We start from the raw sequence: 18,110 nt of genomic DNA, 5'->3' as shown, positions 1-18,110 counted from the left end.
CAACTCATTTTTAATATAATATATAATAAAATAAAATAAAAATGTAAATATAATTAAATACAATATAAATTATATTGAAATCAGCATATTCTGTAACTGAAATCTGAAATGTTAATATGATAACAATTATTTTATTCAAGCAGCCTATATTAATTATTAATTAAGTATACTTGCAATAGTATTGCATTAAATTAAAATTAAGTACAAAATTAATTTTTCTAATTTAGCAGACTTTAAGTATACCAGTTTAGTATACTACCATACGTACAATTGCAGGGTATTTTTATTAAGTAACCTAAATAAATACGTAAATGTATTAGTAGCATGAAATAAATAGGGTAGGCTACTCTAGTATAAAATAAGATCTGTTGTCATGATATATCTTTATTAATGAAAAACCTAGTTGACCTAGATGGCCAGCACCCTTCTGCTGTTGCTGCCGAAGCCAGAAGGCCTTTAATTTCTCGTTTTATTGTGCTCTCTTTTGTCCCACAAACCCATCCCTGCTCTTTTAAGATCACACGCTGTTGTGTGAAAGGAGCGCAACTCCACATTCTGCGCACGCGCACTGAATCAAGTGCTCATGTGCAGCGCAATCCGGACCCGCTTTGAAAAAAACAACAAAACTTCACGGAATGAAATGAATCTGGAGTGGAGGACATGGATATTTGAAAGCGACAGGAAACGAGTAACAGTTCCTGAAGATCGCGGCAGTAGTGGTGTTTAAATGCATTATTATCCGATAGTGAACTAACTGCGCGCGCCAGCTTCATTTCTATCACTGGATTTGACGTGTTCCCACAACAACGTGCAGCACATGACAGGAATGAGGAGAGACAGCGATCGAGCCAGTAAAGCCACCTGGGTCCTCCAACTTTTCTGCATCTCTCTCCTGACTTCATTCGTGAAAGCAGAAGATGGGTCCTGCCACGGAGCCTTTGATTTATACTTTGTTTTGGATCGGTGAGTTTGTAGAATTGCTGTACACGTCTATATGTTTTATAGAGTGTATGTTTATGAAAACACGCGCACACCTCTCTCTCTCTTTCTCCAATGAGCTCATTAATAGCCCTGGTATTTTGAGGTAGCCTACAGTTGTTTTTTTCTACATAGCTCCCAGGAGCCCTTATATGGCCCTGTTTATCTTGTGATGCACCAAATATTCACCATCATTTATAGGTCAGGCAGTGTTTCTGACAACTGGATGGAGATCTATGGATTTGTGGAACAACTGACGAATCGTTTCGTAAGGTATGAAACTAAAGTTAAAAGTTGCTTTTTTATAACCAGCTAACAATTACCAAAAGCTATTGACACAGAGTTTCAAAGTCTTGTCTGGTACAAACCATTTGTCCGACTCTGAAGCTCTTGCACATGTGTGGAACTAAATATAAACTTAATTTTAGATTACTATATTTAACTTTGTGTAAAATGTATGTTTGGATTAGTGTGTGGAATGGTGACCTAGTTATACAGCTATTTACTGCTATAAAAGTTATATGGCCCATCAGACTCTTTCAGAAAACATATTGGTTTTTTTAGGGAAGTCGTGGCCTAATGGTTAGAGAGTCGGACTCCCAATCGAAAGGTTGTGAGTTCGAGTCCCGGGCCGGCAGGAATTGTGGGTGGGGGGAGTGCATGTACAGTTCTCTCTCCACCCTCAATACCACGACTTAGGTGCCCTTGAGCAAGGCATCGAACCCCCAACTGCTCCCCGGGCGCCGCAGCATAAATGGCTGCCCACTGCTCCGGGTGTGTGCTCACAGTGTGTGTGTGTGTTCACTGCTCTGTGTGTGTGCATTTCGGATGGGTTAAATGCAGAGCACAAATTCTGAGTATGGGTCACCATACTTGGCTGAATGTCACTTCACTCACTTTCTTACCCACCCAGAGAGTAAATTTGATTTTATACTTCCTAATTGATTGTTTCTACTTCCTTCAGCCCGAAAATGAGAGTATCCTTTATAGTCTTTTCTTCTAGTGCAGAAGTAGTCTTGCCTCTCACTGGAGACAGGTGGGTTTTCCTTCATACTTAAATATTGTTAATATAAATCCAGATAAAAAGCATAAAGCTGATGTGTTAGCCGGGGTGTTTAGGGCAGCTATTGATAATGGTCTGCAAAGTTTGAGCAAGATCAGACCTGCTGGTGAAACCTACATGCACGAGGGGTTAAGAAAGGTAAGTAGATGATATATCATCACCAAAAGCATTGCATCTTTTTTCTCCTACTATATGTATGTCAGAGATCATAACAAATCACAACATTTTAGGTATTAGAACAAATGACTACCCATGGCACAAGAGCATCCAGCATCATTATTGGACTGACTGATGGGAAGCTGGAGGTCTATCCGCATGATCTTGCTGTGAACGAGGTAAAGCAGCATACCACATATATGAAATATTAATATTGCATAAGCATTTATTTAATGGAAACTATTGCATGTTTGAGCTGATGTAAAATATTGAGGTATTTAATATCTTCCACCTTGTTTTGCAATAAAGGTTTGACATGTTCTGGATTTATATTAGTATCATGCATATTAATATTGAATAAACTATTGAATGTATTCCCTATTCGCTTTCTAAGGCTGGTCAGGCGAGACAGTATGGTGCTCGGGTATACTGTGTTGGCGTGAAGGACTTTGATGCAAACCAGGTAAGAAGGATGCATCTTGTTGTAGCCTACATTAAAGATGTACAATTTTCATCTACTGAAAAACAAACAGAAAATTCCATTGACTTACATTGTATATTATATCTAGAGACCACGATATCATATAAACTTGGAAGCAATCAGCTAGAAACCATAGCATGATTGGTGCATCTCACAATGGCAAGCAAAAAATATTTCTTCCGAAAATGTAAAATGTTGTCTGAATCTTTTATAGTTCATTAGTTGTTGGTGCATCACTGTCACGGGAATGTTGTTGTCATGAGGATATAGTTTTTTCATGTGCATTAGTAACTGCATTAGTGTAACAGAGGGATCCTTTATATTGACGTTGGTGGATGAGCTTGTCTGATGCTGAGTGTAATTGCATTCAGCAGAGCCCATATCTGGCCCGTTTTACATTAGTAAGAGATGGCTTCTGGCTTGGGAAATGGTAGCAGGATAGCTTTAAGAATTGGCAGCTACAGTGATGAGAGATTATGAAAAGTAATTTCTGACACAATATGCCAGTTTTAATATGTTTTCATAGCTTGCAGATATTGCAGACAGCAAAGATCAAGTGTTTCCTGTTGTGGATGGATTCCAGGCTCTTAAAAACATTGTAAATTCGGTGAGGTTTAGCACAAACAAAGAATGCTTTTCTCACATGTGGTTTCTACATTGGCTTCTAATTGACTTGTATTTGTGTTTACAGATTTTAAAGAAATCCTGTGTAGAGATTTTTAACCTTGAGCCCTCCAACATTTGCGTGAATGGTACGTCTAACACCGAGTTTACATTACATGACCCAATTCAGATTTTTTCCTTTCATGTAGCACAGATGACCCACAGATATGTAAGCAGGAAAAAAGCACATGTATTCTGATATTCGTTGAAAATAAATCATGCATTTGTGTCTACAATGTAAGTGGACACATTGGATATTCCAGGTTGCTATTGAAAAATAGCCAAAAACAGACAGTGGCAACTGACGTCAACTAGACGGACACTTTTTTTGGTAATGTTGCCAAGTCTGCAGTTTTCTTGTGGAAATGGCCTGCTTTTGATTTCGAGTGACCCCCAATGAAGGGGAAAACCATCGAAAAATCATGACTGAGTTTGTTTTGTTTTAGCAATTGGACTGGTTTTGTTCTGAAGACCTGGCAGCCCTGTTTCCGGGTCAATATCAAACTTTTAAAAGTCAAAAACTTTTGGATAGAGTCAACAAATCAGAATTTGGCATCAGGACCTGCAGTGTAAATGCAGCTTAAAACCTGATTTTTTAAAATCTTTTTGAACTCATGATCATGTCTAATTTCAGTGTAAACACTGTGTTTTAGAAACTTTCAACATTGTTTTGCGAGGGAGGGGATTCACGCAGGGAAGAACTTCAGAAGGTGTGGTCTGCACATTATCTGTCAATCAACAGGATCCTTACAGTAAGCCACTGAATGCATTCCATCTATTATAAAACATAACAAGACGCCCTATCCACAAAGATACGCCTTAAAAAATAAGCATTATAATTCACCTCCCCATTCAGCAAATGAATAAATAGCACATTAAACGACAATGTTATAATTATTTGCTAGGAAGAGACGTCCTAAACTCTTCATGGGCTCCAGAGGCTCTTGTTTTTTTTAGCCGATGGGGAAGTTTCATGCAGCCACATCCTTAAATAATGCCTCTGTGTTTCAGCCGGCGTTTGGCATTTTATGGCAGTCTCATGCTGCTCTCTCTTCCTTCTAGATGAGAAGCCGAGTGCAGTGAAGGATAATTACGTTCTGTGTCCAGCTCCAGTGTTGACCGAGGTTGGACAGTAAGTGGCATTGGACCAGCTTCAGTTGGAGAACAGTGGCTCTCCATTCACAGCCACAGCTGTTACAAGCCTACATGCAAAGGGAACGAGTTCATCATCTTTTCCCGGGGGGGTTTATCTCGGTTTCTGTTTATGGCTTAGCTAACAGACAACTGATAAGGAGCAGGCTCAGTGCAGGGCTGAAACAAAGCAGTGTGTGTGACAGGAGCATATATTTGTTTGCCGCAGAGCACTGCGAAATGGGCCACCATTTGCTTTGAACAGATGAAAGAGTCTTTTTAAGAGACATTCATCTTGTTGTTTTAAAAATAATACTTTAGTACCGTGCTGTTGGTCTTTTTGTATGTTGAACTATGCTCCGCCTCTGGCAATTAATCCAGTAATAACGGACTTTCCCTCTCTCAACAGCTCCCTCGATGTGCTCATTAGTCTGAATAACGGCCAGTCTTTCATTTCAAGTCCAATCACAATATATGCCACAACATGTGTAAGTACACAATACAGTTTTTAACAAAACAAATGTAATAATATTATATACCAAATATACCAAAAAGGTCAGTAAATATCACAGTAAACTGTCTGGTTAAAGGAACATAATTAAACCAAAGTACAAACCCGATTCCAAAAAAGTTGGGACACTGTTCAAATTGTGAGTAAAAAAGGAATGGAATAATTTACAAATCTCATAAACTTATATTTTATTCACAATAGAATATAGATAACATGTCAAATGTTGAAAGTGAGATATTTTGAAATGTCATGCCAAATATTGGCTCATTTTGGATTTCATGAGAGCTACACATTCCAAAAAAGTTGGGACAGGTAGCAATAAGAGGTTAAATAAATAAAATAATTTAAATAATAAAAGTTAAATGTACATATAAGGCACAGCTGGAGGACCAATTTGCAACTTATTAGGTCAATTGGCAACATGATTGGGTATAAAAAGAGCCTCTCAGAGTGGCAGTGTCTCTCAGAAGTCAAGATGGGCAGAGGATCACCAATTCCCCCAATGCTGCCGCGAAAAATAGTGGAGCAATATCAGAAAGGAGTTTCTCAGAGAAAAATTGCAAAGAGTTTGAAGTTTTCATCATCTACAGTGCATAATATCATCCAGAGATTCAGAAAATCTGGAACAATCTGTGAGTAAGGGTCAAGGCCAGAAAACCATACTGGATTCCTGTGATCTTCGGGCCCTTAGACGGCACTGCATCACATACAGGAATGCTACTGTAATGGAAATCACAACATGGGCTCAGTTTAAACATTTGATATGCCCTCTATGTTGTATTCTGAATAAACTATTGAAATTTGAAACTTCCACATCATTGCATTCTGTTTTTATTCACAATTTGTACAGTGTGCCAACTTTTTTGTAATTGGGTTTGTAGCTGGTTATTGCATGTCCTCTTGAAACAATGGATTCTAATACAGTGTCGCTGTCTTTTTTTGTTTATATATAAATACACACACACACACACATACACTATTATTGTATTTTTGTAATATTTGAGTAAACATGTTTTTTAGTTATTGTTATCCATTTTTTATTAGTTTTTAATTGTATTATTTCAGTTTAAGTCATTTTTAATTAAATAAATAACATTTTAGCATTTAAAGTTATTTTATTAAGGTTTTTTAATTTAAAATTTTTGTTTAGCTTTTTCCCATGTGATATGTATTTTAAATATATTTCAGATAAATGTTAATTATATATAATAATGCTTTGAAAAGAAAGCTTTCCTGGTCACCAAGGATTTATTTAATCCAAAATACAGCAAAAACAGTAATTATGTGACATATTAAAAGAGTTGTTTTCTTTTTTGAATATACTGTCAAATGTAATTTATTCCTGTGATGCAAAGCTACATTTCCAGTATCGTTACTCCAGTCTTCAGTGTCACATGATCTTTCAGAAATCATTCTAATATACTGATTTGATGTTTAAGAAATGTTTCAATATTGAAAACAGTTGATTTGAGTTGATTTTTTTCAGGATTCTTTGATTAATAGAAAGTTAAAAAGAACAGCATTTAACTGAAATAGAAAGCATTTATAACATCTTAAATATCTTTATTGTCACTATTGATCAATTTAATGCATCCTTGCTGAATAAAGGTAATTGTACACAACATTTGTACATGACTTTTATGATTCTAAATCAAACACATTTTTTTCATTTCTTATAGTCTGATGGGATAGTGATAGTGATAGTCATCCTGGTGCTGCTGGTGTTGTTGGCTTTAATTGTGCTCTGGTGGTTCTGGCCGCTCTGCTGCATGGTGGTGAGCACTACAGATACACATCTTGTGTTATTTTCTACAAACCTGTATATTAATAAGATATTACTATTTATACAGACTGTTTTTCTACTCCTGTAACAGGTAATCAGAGATCCACCCCCATCTCGCCCTCCGCCTCCATGCCCAATACCTGTAGGTACAGTACATTGGGGCTTGAAATTTATAATTGCCAAACTGATGATTTCTTGAAATGCTTGTTGTATATATCTTACAGGAACCTGAAGAGGACCCTCTGCCGAAGAAGAAATGGCCTACAGTGGATGCGTCTTATTATGGTGGCAGAGGGCCTGGTGGCATCACACGGATGGAGGTGACTTAACAATCCAATGCAATCCAAAAAAACAGAACAAAAGTTCTATATATACATGCTGAAGCTTACAACATCCACAGGTTCGCTGGGGTGAGAAGGGCTCTACAGAAGAAGGGACGCGGTTAGCGAAAGCCAAAAATGCTGTGGTCAAAATGCCAGAGGAGGAGTTTGAAGAGCCTGTAAAAAGACCCCCACCCAGACCACCACCAATATGTCAGGCCCCAGTCCCAGACAAATGGTACACGCCCATTAAAGTAAGTTTCTTGTCAACACACTGGCTTTTCATTGTTGGATGACTGTGGTAATATATGTATTCTTACAAATGCCATTGTGCTTCTGTGTGTTAGGGGCGTTTTGATGCTGTGTTAGCATTGCTACGAAGACAATACGACAGAGTTGCTATCATGAGACCCACAGCAAATGACAAGGTACAGTGGCCTTGGTTTATGCAAACATGTATATTATAAACTGCAGGAAAATGGCTTTTTGTTAATTCAACTGTTTGGTTATCAATAAATAATCCGTTTTTTAATCTCATGGAGTAAATTGCTATAAATACAAAACAGTAAATTGATATTCTTTGATATTTAATAGTTTGTAGTTGTGAGGACAAAAGGAGGTACAGTATTTTAGACTACGTGTACATTAATATGGATCCAGAAGGTGTTATCAAAATATCCAAAAGCTAGCTGCTGTGTGGAACATGCCACCTGATGACTAATTTACCATTTTTTCTTCTTTGTAATTTAGCGGTTTCCCTCTTGTATCATCCTCCAAGTTTCCCTTACGGTGTGTGCATAACAAAAGCGAATCTAATTATTTGCGCTAGTAGTTTGCATACACGGTCAATGCAAAGACACAAATAGATGCGAATTCGCGCCGGCGAGGCAAAGGACACAAATTGGGTGACTTCAGTTGGCCTCAATCGCGTTTTCCACCCAGGTTGAAAAATGTAGACTCGAGCGGAAACTTCGCATGACACGCTGTCTAGAGTAACAATGTGAATCTAGAGCGACATCGTGATACCTCCTTAAACATATAGATACATAGATTATCTATTTATAGATATAAAGAAATGTATATATTTCAATAAAATGGAAGACATAGATTGTACTGCATGTTAGCTTTCTTATCGTGCCCAAAAGCATCATTTATTTAACTCCAATTGTCTTGCTAACAAGAAACTATGCTTCTAACCACAAGTCAGAGGCTGTAGATTGTTTAGAATGTTTGTTTAGAATGTTCAATTAAACTATGGTTTCAGGAAACACCAACAGAACGGAAATTGCGACCATAGTTGGCTAATGCTTTTAGGAAGTGGAGCCCTAGGCAGGAGCCTATGATGCCTTAAAACGCTGCTTATGTAAAAATCTCTCTAGGCTGTAGAACAGAGGCATTGTGTTCCTCATGCAACCGCTTAGTTCAGTCCCTCATTTGGTCCACTGACAAGGCTCATTAGCACTAATAAGCTGCACAAACGAAGCTGACAGTCCTGTCACAGACAGACCAGATCGCACTCTTGCTACGGTAGTACGTCTGTCTGCGGTGCACCGACTGCTCATGACCTGACTCTCAAACACACACTCATCAGAGAGCAGTCGTCACTATTATACTCATTAGGTTGACCTGACTGTCAGAGTTCAAGTTGTCAGGATGTGACACTCAGTGTCTGACACTTCACTGCCGAGAGTGACCTCTAACCTCACACTGATTGCACTGTCACACTAAGTTTGAGTTTAACTGAACGTCCTTCTAGGGCATAACGAGAATATTGTTAAAGTGTTTGGCTACGGGCAACAGTAGATCATTGCACAAATAGTTCATTAATTCTTTAACTAAATTGTTCATACCAAGTTTGATTACTAAAATGCCTACATTTGTTGTTTTTTCTTAAAATACATAAGAAAAAGATAAAAGTAAAAAGTAGAATATAATAAATTTCAATAGTTTTTTCACCTTTTTCTTATATTATTCCATTTACTTGTCTTTAGGAGTTCTGTGTGTTTAAAACCTTTTCATATCAAGTTTGGTGAATACATGATGCAGTTTTTTTTAGTCTGCCGATTGATTAAATGTACCCTCAGATCAATAAACAGCCACCAGGCAACCAACAAAGCAATGCCATGGCAATGTGGTGGCAGGATTTTCAAAGACAGACACTCCTCATTTTCTTGTTATACAAGGTTTTTTTTCACACCAGAGATTCAGACCTGCTGTAAATAGAGCTTAATTATTAACACTGGTACCTGTTCTACATTCATGTTACCAGATCTGTCCAAACAGGGTTTGTCATGCATTAGTGTTGCTTGATCAGCCTGCCTGACCTCCATCATTCCTGCTTCCTTACCGCCAATTAAAATCAAACCTCCTCTCAATTGAACTCAATTACTCCAAATTATCGTACATGTCAGCTTGACAAAAATATTGTCAAAATAATTATTTTTTACCATATGAGATGCATTAAAAAAAATCCAATGTGGATGATTCAGCTTGAGTACTGAGTTAATGTGATGTGGACTAGTCAGTGAATGGTGGGTAAAAGACCTTTCACCAGTCTCAAAATGAGGGCATAGCCAGTACCATGAGGCAGAGATGTTAGGGGATTCCACTTGTCATATTTCACATTTATAAGAGATAATGGGGTAAAGAGATGAGTGTGATTGTAAGAGGGGGTGGTGGGACAGTCGGTCCTCCATTATGGATCTGTAATGTAGAGTAACATTCTGCTTTTGTTTTTTTGTCTTTCAGGGGCGCTGCATCAAATTCAACCGAGTTCAGCATCACTGACCAAACACAATGTGTCCTTTACTTTAAAGTAAGTTTTAATCAATTTTAAGATACTATTTGGAAAGCCCAGAAATTCTGATGTAGGATTCACAATAAATGTCACTTTTCAGGTATGTTCAGACAAAAAGGACTGGAGGATCCACTGCTGTATGGACACGGTGTGAAAAGCTGCACTTCTGAATTAAAACCTTTGCATTTTAATGTGTAAATCTATCCTGCTGATTTTGTTTCTGCATGTCTTTGAATATGGTTGAATTCACTGCTTTTATAACAGTCAATCTGTTTAAGGTTTTCTAGTTACAAACCAACACCGTGCCTTCTTGTGAGTGTATTATGAATGGTTTTGTCAAGGGAAGAAAATGTAAATTATTATTTTTATTTCCATAGTTATTTCTTTCATTATTATTAGTAAAGATGATTATCCAGTAAATTCATGGAGATGTGTATTTGTATTATTTGTTCTTATATTTATGTATAACAATTTGATTTAATAAATAGATTGCACGTGTGACACTGTTTGTTAATGAGGTAAATGGCATATAAATACAATAAAATAAATTATAGTAGTTTACCTACATTTTTTGTGGAAACTATGACACATTACAGTTCAAAAGGTTACAGTAAAAAACACTTTAATATTAAATATTCTGCATTAAATTGGTCAAAAGTGACAGTAAAGACTAATGTTGCAACAGATTACCGTTGTATAATAAAGTCATTTTGAATTTTCTCTTCATAAAACAATACTGAAAGAAATTTCATGATTTCCACAAAAATATTAAGAAGCAAAAATACTAAAATAAGAACAGTTAAGTTTCAATAATAATTGAGAAGCAAATCAGCATATTAGAATAATTTCTGAAGGATCATGTGACTTTTTTCAGGTAAATTAAATTCATCAGTTAAACTGTGACATTGTTAATTAAGTAAATGGCATATCTGTTAGTTCACTTGTGAGCATATGATTTATTATTTAATGAAACAGCTTGTATTGCCTTAAAAAAATTGCCAAATGGTTCATTTATAAGTTTTTACAATGATCAATGAATTATTGACGTAGTCCGCAAAATAGTCTGATAGAAAATGAAAAGCCTAGTATGAATGATAAAATATAATTTGGTAGGGATTAGTCTGAAACACAATCAACAGACTGTATAATGTCTGAATGTCTGGATTTTCCTAATTATAATCCAAATCTCTATGGATTTTAGGAAATATTATTTTGCTTAAAGGTAAAAGAGGGCTGAGAATCAGACACCTTATTTAAATATAAAAAAAAATATACGAAACGGTAAAATATATCTAATCATTAAGTTTTTAATTGTTTAATTTCTGTCCACATGTATGTGCCTTTTCCATTAAAAACGCAATTCGTGAAGCGAGAGGTTGTCGTCGCATAATGTGTGTCTGTCGCAGGATATTAATGTCAAACACCGCCTCTTTAGCCTTTAGCTGCTCGGCTAACCGCCGGTCATCAATATGACGCTCATATTCTGTTATTAAACAGAAATTAAGAAACAAGTAGGGCTGAATGGGATATACGGCAGGTCTTTACCTGGAGGTGAGATGTCAGCTGTACTTAAAATGAGCTCTAATGGATTTAAAAACCTAATATAATCTTCATTAAAGCGCAGTTGTTGTTAGCCTGCAGCAGACATAAACTAAACATTTAAGGTTACCGTTATGTATGTTCAAATCTTATACGGGCTTTTATTGCATGTTTGGTTGTGTTTATAATATATATATATATATATATATATATATATATATATATATATATATATATATATATATGTTCTCAGGAGACTATAGAGACTTTTATATATGAACTGTACTAGCCACAGATTTCAATACATGCAAAGTTATTAAAGCCGACTCGAACCGACTGTCCTAGTTTAAATCTTGCTGATTTGCTTTTAGGGCTTTTTGTTGGAGCTGATTCATGGGCTTTAATAAATAGTGTGTGTGTGTGTGTGTGTGTATGGAGCTCGCTGTTTTGAGACACAGCCTCATTGAAACGAATAAGACACATTTGTCTTGTTCCTCCAGCCACATGAACCAAGATGCCTCAGAGCATCCTCAAGAGCACTCATTACATTGAGCTGAGCAGCTTTCAGTACTGGCCTGTGCTCGTGGCCAGAGGGATCCGATTATACACCTTTGAACAGATCCCAGTGTTTCTGAAGGAGAATCCCTACATCACAGATGGATACAGAGCACACCTGCCATCCAAACTGTGCCTCAAAAGGTGCGTTTCTTACTCTTTTGCTGGTGTAGATGTGTTGCCATTCGTTTACTCATTATTTCTCATATCCTACAGCATATTTATTCTGTCCAATGAGACGGTGAACATCTGGAGTCATCTGCTTGGGTTCCTGCTGTTCTTCTCGCTGGGAGTGAATAACATGGCCACAGTCCTGCCGTCTGCAGGGGCGTCACGAGAGGACTACGTCATTTATTCAATAGGACTTTTTTGTTTTCAGGTAATATATGAAATGTGCGATAGGTAATATTTCTATTAATTTGCTTTGAGAGAGCTTAGATAATCGTGTATCATACACAGGAACAAAGAAGTGTCACATTAGTTAATGGGCTTTTCTTTTTTATTGTTCTCTGGTCAGGTTTGCATGCTGTGCTCTGTGGGCTATCACTTGTTCTGTTGTCATCGCTCGGAGAAGACATGTCGCCGCTGGCTTGCTCTGGACTATGCTGGAATATCCGTAGGGATTTTGGGATGTTATGTTCCTGGAGTCTTCTATGCCTTCTACTGCAACAGTGTACGACCGATGTGTTTCATAAGAGCCGACTTCAAATCTGATGGTTTCTTTTTACAGCTTTAATTTAATTTGTATTGTTTTTATGGCATATATTAAATTAAATGAATTATTTGAATCTATTTTAATTATTGATTGGAATATTATTTTATCTATTTATTTATTTATACATATTTATTATACACATTACCAAATAGACAAAAGTGAGGAGTAATACAATTTTTTAATGTTTCTTGAAAGACACATCTTAAATTCACCAAGGCCTGCATTTATCAGATCAAAAATATAGTAAAAACAGTAGTATTTGGCAATATTATTACTATTTAAAATAGTTGTTTTATATTTGAATATATTTCAAAATGTAAAATGTGACCCTGGAACAAAAAAACAGTCATAAGTAACAAGTGTATATTTGTAGCAATAGCCAACAATACATTGAATGGGTGAAAATTATCGATTTTTCTTTTATGCCAAAAACCATTAGGATATTAAGTAAAGATCATGTTCCATAAAAGATATTTTGTACATTTCCAACTGTAAATACATCAAAACTTAAATTTTGATTAGTAATATGAATTGCTAAGAACTTAATTTGGACAACTTTAAAGGCGATTTTCTCAATATTTAGATTCTTTTGCTCCCTCAGATTCCAGATTTTCAAATAGTTGTATCTTGGCCAAATATTGTCCCATCATAACAAACCATACATCAATGGAAAACTTGTTTATTCAAATTGACCCTTATGGTTTTGTGGTCCAGGGTCACATATGATCCTGTGATTTAAAGCTGAATTTTTAGCATCATTCCTCCAGTCTTCAGTGCAAATTATGTTTGTTTCAGTTTTGGAGGCAGGTGTACCTGCTGACGGTGCTGGCTCTCATCCTGGCTGTGTTTGCAGCTCAGATCCATCCGCTCTACCTCACACAGAAATGGAAGAAATTGCGCTCTGTTATGTTCTGCTCAGTGGCCGGATACGGCATCATCCCAGCCTGCCACTGGGTCTGGCTCAACGGAGGATTTGACTCTGAAATCGTAAAGGTGATATATTTTCACTGTGAGGAGGGAAATAAAGAGCAATACATCACTTCTACCAGAGAGGGTTGTGGTACTATTAATATTGATCACATCATATCTTTGCAGGTGTTTTTTCCTCGAGTCATGATCATGTATTTGATTGCAGCCTCAGCATTTCTTTTCTACGTCAGTAAAATCCCAGAACGGTACTTTCCAGGTGATGTTTTCTATTCTATATTATTGTTGTTTTTTATTGAAGGAATATTTCACCCCAAAATGAAAATTTGCTGAAAATGTCATGACATCCAAGATGTAGATGAGTTTGTTTGTTTATGTGAAAATATTTGAAAAATGTAGTACTACACGTACACATTACACATAGTATTTGATCACAAATTGATCTTCTGCAGTGAATGGGTGCCGTCAGAATGAGAGTCCAGACAGCTGATAAAAACATCACAGTAATTCACACCACTCCAGTCTTAATAAGTGTCTTATAATGTGAAAAGATGCATTTGTAAGAAATAAATCTATCAAAGCATTTTAGCTGCATATTTCTCTCCTGATTCAGATGCAATATTATGGATAAGAGGACTTCTAGACAGAAGCAACGATTTGAAGTTCAAAACATCTTAATGATGGATTTGATTCTTACAAACATGCAGCATTTCACTACACGAGATGTTAATTGATGGACTGGAGTGGTGTTGATCACTTGTGGATTATTTATATCAGCTGTTTGACGGCACCCATTCACTGCAGAGGATCAACTGGTGAGCAAGGGATGTAATGCTACATTTCTCCAAATCTCTTCTAATGAAGAAACAAACTTTAAAGGTCCCGTTTTTTACGCTTTTTTGAAGCTTTGATTGTGTTTACAGTGTGCAATATAACATGTGTTCATGTTTTGCGTGTAAAAAAAAAACCAGAGTTTTTTTTCACACAATTCGCCTATCGGTATACCGCTGTTTTCACTGTCATAAAAACGGGCTGATGACTTCCTTGTTCTATAAAGTCCCTCCTTCAGAAACACGTAACGAGTTCTGATTGGGCCAGCGGTTCCTGTGTTGTGATTCGACAGCAGCTGAGCACGCGCTGTCCTCCTGGAAACGTGATTGGACTAGTTTTGAGAAGTGGGCAGGAGCATGTGCTGGAGATGTACTTATAATCACAGGAGTGTTTTTACTGACGAGATGCGCATGAAAATCGCATTCGATTTTTTTGCACAGCCCTAACATCTAGTTAACAAAGCTAAACAGCGTTGCCCTTTGTGTAATAAGTTACAGAAACTGTTTAACGCACCAACTTAAATAATAAAATACACTTACCGGTTGTGGTCCATAAACAACACCTTCTCCAGACAAAGAGGGAACTGCTCCATCTTTCAAGAATAATCTTTGTGCGAATCCGGCATTAAACTGATTGAGATTGAGGAAGCTGTCCTCAGCAAAATGAACTGCACAGTTTTACATGTGGATTATAATTTTCGGGAACTGAGTTAAACATAAATTGTAACCATTGATCTCGAAGTACAGCGTCCCTGGGAAAGCCAAACAAAGATGATTGGACTCCGAGATGAAAATAACAGCGTTTCGACGACATGGCGACAAACACAAAAGCAAATCTTGCTCTTCTCTGTCGGAGCGCAAAAGACCACGCCCCCCTTTTTGTGTATTCATGTGGGTGGAGGTTAGTCAAAAAACTGTTTTAGTGACGTCATTACTGCAGGAACTAGAGGGATGTAGTCCAAACGGGTCGTTCGTTGGAGGCGAATTCTGTTAAATAAAATATCTCGCTTGGCATTGAACTTTGAGCTTTAGAATTTTACAGATATTATTTATACTCTAACAACAACATTACACACTAACTAAAGTTTAAAACATGGGATCACGAAGAACGGGACCTTTAAATACTGATGTCGGATGTTCAAAACGATCATATCCAGATCACCAATATAATACTGGTTACATGTTGTGCTTTTTTTTTTCAAATGAATCATGTTGAATTAATCTCATCAAATAAAATCAAATTGACCAAATTAGCCAAAATCATTGAATTTTATATGTCTGCCTCACAGGCCAGTTGAACTATCTTGGAGCCAGTCACCAGCTCTGGCACGTGCTGGTGGTGGTCATGTTCTACTGGTGGCACCAGACCGCTGTCTACATCATGAAGTTCAGACACAATCAGCCCTGCACAGACTACAGCATTCACGGTTAAACACCGTTATACAATCACCTGAGCCATTTATGTTCAACAAATTCATTTGGTTTTTGTTTGGCATTATTTTAAGTTGTGCTAATAGAATCAATGAAACTTCTCCTCTCATTTGCCTTTGAACGCAGTACTGTAGGGTTACGTGCAATGAAAATCACATTTTGTGCAATCAGTTGAGTTCCTCTGGTTAATGATCCATACATTCTCTGCTGGATATCAAGTGTCTTTGTCTGTTACTTCATGTATTTTGTGTTCTATTGAGCCTTTTCCCCATGGTATCATTGGGGCTGTGAAACTATACATACTTGATAATACGTTGCCTAACTTTTCTGGAATGTCCTTCATTTAAATGCTCTTAACTATCACAGTTCTGAGACTGATGAATTCTATGGTGAAGGGTAATTCTCTTTTTTTTTTATATGGTTTGGTAAAGCGAGTTGTTTTGATGTATTAAACGCTTTTAAGTTCATGTATAAAGCAGCACTGGAAATGGGCATTTAAATGATTAAGAAAGCATTACTTAAGTCATTTTTTGTGAGCAATAGGTCAAAATCACAATACTTGCACTGAACTGATTATGAACCTGTTATGAACATATATCAAGGCTGTCGCTAGCCTATGAAACCTTTTGCATGACTTTCTCCATTTCATCCTTTATAAACGTTTGTTGGCTGTTTAATTTTCTTTAATTGATATAATGTAAACCTCCTGTCTGAATGAATATATATCTGAATTGTGGAACTGAATAAAAAAATGTTTTTTGTACTTAGTGTGTAGCCTATATTGTGTAGCTTTACTAAACAGATTGTTTAGCTGCTTGATATCACAAAGTTAGTGTGTCTTGCCATGCTATTTAATTTAAATGTATTATCTTCATTATGAACAATAAGATTTGCGTTGAAAAATAAGATTCATAAAAATAATATTTAACACACTTAGGTCTTTAAACATATTTTCAGTATGCATAATTTGTAACATTTCAGAATTATAGTAAAAGGTATTAAAAACGTTTGAAAAAAAATCGCTTGATCGAGTTAAGATTCGGTGTAACTCGCGAAAGAATCGGTTCTATGAACAAAAGAATGAATCCGACATCGTTACGTAGAACTGAATATCAGAACTGTATTCAGTATACTATATTTTACAACTCATGTTCGTGAGTTATTATTTCAATGTCGTTATCCTTCAGGACAATGACTGTTGTATGTATGCCATGTGAAAGCTGACCTTGTGTCGTGGCCTGTCTTTAATCCCTTACTTGTCACCCCCCATGTTCAGCATGGAGACACAAATGACATATCCAAAATTAAAAGGTTGCTGCTTATGATTCTTTCTTACTAGATACATAATATACATAATGATACCATCTTACATGGAGTTTTGGCATATTAAGAGCTGAATTGTCTTAATCATGTTGAAATCTGTTTTAATCCGAGTGTAGCATTAGGGATTTTCCAGTGCATTGTTCTTTTCCAGTCTGAAGACTAATTGAAAAGAAAGATCGTGGTTTAGAGGTCAGCTTTTCTCTTACTTAACAGCTTATATATTATGAACAGTAATCAAGAGAATATGTGAATCACTTCAGCAGACTGTTTGTACACGTGCGGGTCTTAATTTGTATATATGCTGTGTGATGAATTTCAATAAAAACCCAAATTACTGTGTGTAAAATCAGTTTTCATTGCATAAACACTCATAATAGTGTCTTGCATTATCTCCAAGTATTAGCACTGATGCAAGCCATATCTCATGAGAATGAAATCATACTTCTGGGCCTCAAATATTTCCACAATCTGTCGGTGACCTCACAAATGCTCCAGAGCAAATTAAAACCTGTTTCAAGTCTCATCAGTGGTTTCTTTACTGGTGAAAGGAGTTAAGAATCTTTTGTTGGCTTTAGCAGCATCTGCAAACATCACTTTCTCATGACAATCTGCATTGTCTTGGGGGATTAGATATTAATAATCTCCAAATGAGATTGAAAGTCTAATTTCAGCATCTGAATTATGATCAGTTGTCTTCCTAATTCTGTTTTAATATATGTTTGTAATTGTTATAAGATTTTAATCGTTGACCCCTTTTGGTACCAAATACATGTACTTCACTGCTTCCTGCTGGATCAGGGACAGAACAGCACATTGAAGACTATCACAAATCGCTAAATTTCATAGGGAAAAAAAGTTATTCTTCATTATGTATACACAGTGTGTAAAAAAAAAATTGTCAATTTAA

At 36.5% G+C, this 18,110-nt stretch overlaps 2 protein-coding genes across 3 annotated transcripts; both read left to right on the top strand.

The window, feature by feature from the left end:
* The first annotated feature begins 541 nt into the window (after positions 1–541).
* On the top strand, positions 542–10,307 carry antxr2b (ANTXR cell adhesion molecule 2b). The gene is made up of 18 exons (XM_059539891.1): positions 542–963; positions 1,180–1,251; positions 1,943–2,014; positions 2,098–2,179; positions 2,272–2,376; positions 2,592–2,660; positions 3,205–3,285; positions 3,370–3,430; positions 3,995–4,093; positions 4,404–4,473; positions 4,882–4,960; positions 6,663–6,758; positions 6,858–6,908; positions 6,991–7,086; positions 7,167–7,340; positions 7,434–7,514; positions 9,835–9,901; positions 9,984–10,307. The coding sequence occupies exons 1-17, from the start codon at positions 818–820 to the stop codon at positions 9,871–9,873; spliced, it is 1,473 nt and encodes a 490-aa protein (XP_059395874.1). The 5' UTR covers positions 542–817; the 3' UTR covers positions 9,874–9,901; positions 9,984–10,307.
* Positions 10,308–11,288: 981 nt separating this feature from the next.
* paqr3b (progestin and adipoQ receptor family member IIIb) lies at positions 11,289–16,643 on the top strand. Of its 2 annotated transcripts, none has more exons than XM_059539235.1 (7): positions 11,289–11,434; positions 11,923–12,121; positions 12,194–12,356; positions 12,495–12,650; positions 13,488–13,685; positions 13,788–13,878; positions 15,739–16,643. In XM_059539235.1, exons 2-7 carry the CDS (start codon positions 11,937–11,939, stop codon positions 15,879–15,881), a joined length of 936 nt encoding a protein of 311 aa, XP_059395218.1. In that variant the 5' UTR covers positions 11,289–11,434; positions 11,923–11,936; the 3' UTR covers positions 15,882–16,643. The 2 variants fall into 2 exon arrangements, with proteins under 2 accessions (XP_059395218.1, XP_059395219.1); XM_059539236.1 differs by having other exon boundaries at positions 11,291–11,434; positions 11,861–12,121.
* Positions 16,644–18,110: the final 1,467 nt, after the last annotated feature.

Source organism: Carassius carassius, chromosome 45 (genome assembly GCF_963082965.1).
Source record: "Carassius carassius chromosome 45, fCarCar2.1, whole genome shotgun sequence".
NCBI classification, from domain to species: Eukaryota; Metazoa; Chordata; class Actinopteri; order Cypriniformes; family Cyprinidae; genus Carassius; species Carassius carassius.
The sequence above is the reverse complement of the archived record's forward strand: the minus strand, read 5'-3'. Positions and strand labels throughout refer to the sequence as shown.